General features: G+C 56.5%; 1 protein-coding gene across 3 annotated transcripts; it reads right to left on the reverse strand.

Moving 5' to 3' along the window:
- Positions 1-80: 80 nt before the first annotated feature.
- On the reverse strand, positions 81-2,923 carry LOC149911945 (zinc finger protein 2-like). 3 transcript variants are annotated; one of them, XM_090132957.1, is made up of 5 exons: positions 2,555-2,923; positions 1,397-1,477; positions 1,086-1,212; positions 411-524; positions 81-309 (listed from the first exon to the last, which is right to left on the reverse strand). In XM_090132957.1, exons 1-5 carry the CDS (start codon positions 2,918-2,920, stop codon positions 86-88), a joined length of 912 nt encoding a protein of 303 aa, XP_089989083.1. In that variant the 5' UTR covers positions 2,921-2,923; the 3' UTR covers positions 81-85. The 3 variants fall into 3 exon arrangements, with proteins under 3 accessions (XP_089989083.1, XP_089989082.1, XP_089989081.1); XM_090132956.1 differs by having other exon boundaries at positions 81-312; XM_090132955.1 differs by having other exon boundaries at positions 81-524.
- Between the last annotated feature and the right edge of the window lie 2,108 nt (positions 2,924-5,031).

The raw sequence follows: 5,031 nt of genomic DNA on the forward strand, positions 1-5,031 counted from the left end.
GGAGGTGAGGTGGGATCTCCTTTTGAAGCTCTTCCCACAGTCAGAGCACTTGTATGGACTCTTTGTTGAGCGTATGCACTGGTGGTTAATGATGCTGGATATGCTCCTCTTGACCTATGTTGAAGTCCAGTGGGATGCTTCCTGTCTTTCGCAGACACTTTCCCTGTGACTTCTTGATGTGCTCACCCTGACCTTGCTCCAGGCCTCCTTGGACATCCCTTCTGATTTCTTCCACACAGGCACTACTGCATCGCCTTTCAGCCACACCACTTTCCTGCTGATCCTCCAATATATCTGTAATCCCAATTCCTGCTGGATGAAAGAGGAAATCCAGAAATAGCACACAGTGCCCAAAATAAAACACAGAGATGGCTCTTCCTGCCCCAAACCTCTTCCCTCCACCACCTCACCTGGGCTGAGGTCTCCTGGCACGGCCTCAGGGCTACGCACATCTGGGATCCAGGGCTCTTCTCCTCCTTCAAGCAGGGAGATCACCACGGGTCTGGGGGCTGCAAGTGGAGCTTCTACGAGAGAAACAGGGCAGATGAGAACATTTCCATCCTTCTGGCACAGTGCCTGTTCAACAGCTCCACTCTCTGTCCCTCCCCAGGGAGAAACCACACTTTGGGCCTGAATGATACTGGCCCACAGCTTCCTTTCGAGCAAAGAATGCTTTCACAACTCTGAAAATTATGAATGAACACCTTGTTTCTTTTCTGAGAATATATCAATGAAGAAGGCATCAAAATGTCTATGGCAACTGAATGCAAAATCCTACATGGTAAAGGAGTAACCAGGGAGTCGTGTGTGAGCCGGAGCTGGTGGTACCGTGCAGCGCACCGACAGAAGGGCTGGTTTTCTCCCTCCTGGATGATGCCCGCATGCCAGCACCGACCCTGGGGCATTTATGAGTCTGCCGTGCATACTAACCCCTCCTGAAACTCACGCTTCTCAGTATTTCCTTTGTTGCTGTCGTCGTTATCAATATGTAACTGCACGGCTATTATTCTAGGCCCTGCCTGCAAAGGCTCACTCTGCACAGCCAAAGGTGCCCTAACGAGGAGGAAAGGCAGCAAAGCCCTCACCCAGCGAGGCCACGCACTGGTATGTCTCCAGCATCACGTCCCGGTAGAGCGCTCGCTGCGCAGGGTCCAGCAGCGCCCACTCCTCCCTGCTGAAATACACGGCCACCTGCGCAAAGCTCACGGGCTCCTGCAAGCAAAGAGGCTCCTTGCTGGGAACAGCCCAGGGAAGCAGCTCGCACAGGACACAAACTCCCGTCCCAGCCGCTTCTCTGGCCCCAGCACACACGTGCTGCATGAGGGCACCTCCCTCTCCCCCGGCATTCGCATCCCTCGCCCCTCGCCCTCTCCTGCCTGCTGCCCCCAGCCCCTACCTGACACGGATGTGCTGCGGCCATCTGCTGCTCTCCTGCAGGTGAGATGATCACGGCCGGAAGGAAAAGTCGAACTGGAGCCTGCAGGGACAAGAGAAATGGCAGGGGAGCTGTGACAGAACGCAGCAGTCCCTGCCCCAGCCCAGCCCTCCACAGCCCATCTGCAGGACACTGCCTGGGGGATGGCACAGCAGGCCTTGCACAGGAACACAAGCAGCAACAGCACGGGCAGCACTCTAGCTACAGCTGATTACAAATCACACAGCTGACTCAAACTGGGGGGCAGAAAGCACTGACACCCGGTTCAACAGCTGAGGGTACATGAACTGTATGCCTAAAGGCAATGCAGAGCAATGAGTCAGTCATCTTACCCCTAAACAGGGAGCAGCCCAAGCGCCCCTTGAGCCCTCCTGCACAGCATTGGGTGCACAACAGGAGCTCCCCACAATCAGGGATGTCTCTTGAGGTCACACCTGTACAGAGATCCCTCTCAGCTTGATGTCAAGACACCTTGCTGACACAGACCTTCTTTAAGAGACCCAGCATTAGTTTGGAGCTTCCCGAGCTTCTAAGGGGTTGTGTTACAATGAATATCTGAAGGTAATCATAGAATTATACAAGGGCCTGGGTTGAAAAGGACCACAGTGACCACCTAGATTCAACCCCCGGCTGTGTGCAGGGTTGCCATCCATCAAACCGGGCTGCCCTGAGCCACATCCAGCGTGGCCACGAATGCATCGAGGGATGGGGCATCCACAACCTCCCTGGGCAACCTCTTCCCGTGTGTCACCACCCTCTGGGTGAAAAACTTCCTGCTAATATCCAACCTGAATCTCCCCTGTCTCAACTTAAAACCATTCCCTCTTGTCCCGTCACTATCCACCCGTGTAAGCAGTCGATCTTCCTCCAGTTTATGCGTTTCCCTCAAGTCCTGGAAGGCCACAATGAGGTCTCCCCGGAGCCTTCTCTTCTCCAAGCTGAACGAGCCCCGCTCCCTCCTTGCACCAAGAATGCCTCGGCGGCTGCATTTCCCTCCTCCCCCCCCCAGGGGGCGCTGCTCCCCACTCAGCTCAGCACGCACCCGGCGCTCGCTTCCAGGGCCCGTTCTCAGCACCGGGTGCCCTTTGCACGAGGCAGCCCGGGCTGCGCTTTGCTGACCTGCTGCTCGGGCGGTTCTCCACGCGTGCTCCAGTCAGCCCGCAGGCTGTCAGCTTTCCAGCGTCTATCACACGGCCCAGTGCCGGAGCTGGCGCCGATGCTGGACGTGCTCAGGGCCCGCAGCTGAGCGCTAAAGGCATCTGCGGCTGCCCGGTCAGCCCGAACAAAAGCCTCGGGAAGGGTTTGCACGACCCCAGGTGAGCCATCAGCCCGGCGCCAGGCGCACAAAAGGTAACGCGGAAAGGGCCGCTGGAGGCAGGTGTTGCTGCTGCGTCCCCGAAGGGAAACTGCGGGCTGCCGGGGAGGGCGAGGGGAGCGGAAAGTAAGACACTCCAAAGGACTTATCGGGGAGCTGAAAGCTTCCATGGATCCATGCGTGTAGAGCTGTGGAGCGGGATCATCTCGTGTCTGCCGTGGCCCAGAGGGAGAAACGCACTCCCGGCTGGGCTGCGTTACACAGAGCCAAGCGGGCAGCAGAGCACGCTCAGCTCCTCTGCTCACTTCCTCACTGTCCCAGCTCCAACCCCTTCCTGTGCCTCTCGGAGCCCAAGCTGGGCTGCAACACGCCTGGCAACCGCTGCTCCCCTCGTTGCAGCCCGTCTGGCCCAGCAAACCTGCCGTGCTGGGCAGGAGCTGGGGCCGGGACCGGGCTCCCGCCTGGGCTACAGCAGCGCCGGTTCCGCCCCGCCCGGTGCCGCTCCCCGCTGCCCTCCCGCCGCTGCTGGCAGGGGGCAGGAAGCGTGCGCTCCTCTGCACGAGGCACGAAGGGCTCCTACCTCGGGTGCGGAGCAGGCTGCTCCCACCTCCGGTGCAGGCAACCGGGCTCCTGGGAGTCGCTCCTGGGAGAGCAGGGGATGCCGAGTGCCCGCAGCCCGGAGCTGGCCGCAGGACGGCCTTGCTGCACCTCCTGCCGCCGCGGTGCTGCCCGGATGGCTTCCAGCCAGGCTCTGGCCGCTTCGGCACAGCCTCAGGTGCCGGGCAGCAATTCCCACAGCGAGCACGCCCCGAGCCGGCTGCCAGGCCTTGGCAGTTTCACAGCTCGTTCTCGTGGCACATCTGCAGCCGTGGGAGAGAGGGGAGGATGGGGGCTGTGTTTTGTCACGCTAATGAAGCGTCGCTCTCTGCTCCGTCCCTTTGCTTCCTTTGCTGGGGCCATTCGCACATCCTTGCGGTCGCACATCCCCACGTTGCTGTCCTGGCGCTCCTTTAACTCCTCTCACCCGTGAGCAGGTCCCAGAAGAGGCAATCTCCAGCTGCCCTGCTCTCGAGGGCAGCATCTCCCTGCAGCTGGCTCACTTCCTCACTGAGCGCTGCCCATGGCACTCATGGCACGTTTCTCCTCACTGAGCGAGTGACTTCTATTGCTAACAACTTCCTATCCTGCTTTCTCAGTTCGGTCTTCTCTGCAAGGCATGAGCATGGTTAAGCTCTCTGTTTTACGAGGGCCAGCTCTGCTGTTCACTTATGTAGATCTACTGACTTTAAGGTCACCCAGGAGGAACCGCCCTCGGGGTAACCGGGGGTTTGTGTCCAGAGAAGACTGCTTCCTTTTCTATTGCATTTTCTGTGGGGCAAAAGTGGCTCCAAGTTTCACTTGGCAATGTTTAAACTCTACGCATCTTTCTGCAGGGGATGTTCCTCTGAACTTTGCCGTGATCACAGCCGCATCTCTTTCCTTTGTGCTGGTAACCCAGCTGCACGCATGACCAAAATTATTTCCTCTGCTCACATCAAAATTTTCTAGGAAGCAATGGTTTTGTAACAAAAGGGCCAGTATCCCTATGGCAGAGGAGGTTAACACATCCTCTTCTGACTCTGCTCTTGAGAAGAAAAAAAAAAAAAGAAAAAGAAAAAGAAAACAAACAAGGAAGCTAACAAAGAAGCCCACCCTAGTCTAGTCTGGGACATGGTTCACCAGATTCTTCCAAGTGTTCTCACTTCTGTCTCACTCAAGGCTAAACAGAACTTCCATATGTGTGGAAGAACACAGATCATGGCCTGAACAGGATGACTTGTGGAAAATCAAACTCCATAAGCACAAAGTGGTTATAAAGCAGGTATATTTTGAGTTACAGCACTGCACACACCCGCTGGGTACTGAGGGAGTAGCCTCTCCTAACATGCACACCGTAAAAGGACAGTTTAAGGATATTTATGGAGACAAGTTACACATATGCAAGAATAGGAGAGGATATTACGATTGATTCTAAGAAAGGAGGTGTAGATTATTCTGATATTACCCTTAGTATAGGAGGAGATATTCACTGGTTCCAAGAAGTTATAATATTCTCCACCCCAACTGCTGAGTTACTGTGGCTTGCAGCTCTTATTCCTTGCTGTAGTGGCACAGCAAGGAACCACTAAGTGAGCACGAGTGCCTGGAGCGGTGCGAGAGATGCGTTCCTCGGCTCACCTCCCCCTTCTCCAGGCTGCTGCTAGGAAGGGTGAGTCAACCCCCCCTCTGACGTCCCCCCCGA

This window comes from Phasianus colchicus, unplaced genomic scaffold (assembly GCF_987193195.1).
Source record: "Phasianus colchicus unplaced genomic scaffold, bPhaCol1.hap1.1 HAP1_SCAFFOLD_49, whole genome shotgun sequence".
Classification (NCBI taxonomy): domain Eukaryota; kingdom Metazoa; phylum Chordata; class Aves; order Galliformes; family Phasianidae; genus Phasianus; species Phasianus colchicus.

Excerpts from the sequence above, each read along its gene's own strand:
- LOC149911945 (XM_090132955.1), bottom strand. The coding sequence starts at position 2,920 with ATGGAAGCTTTCAGCTCCCCGATAAGTCCTTTGGAGTGTCTTACTTTC. Across the intron at positions 1,478-2,554 it reads GAGAACCGCCCGAGCAGCAG|GCTCCAGTTCGACTTTTCCT; the intron begins GTCAGCAAAGCG and ends TTGTCCCTGCAG. Across the intron at positions 1,213-1,396 it reads CCGCAGCACATCCGTGTCAG|GAGCCCGTGAGCTTTGCGCA; the intron begins GTAGGGGCTGGG and ends CTTTGCTTGCAG.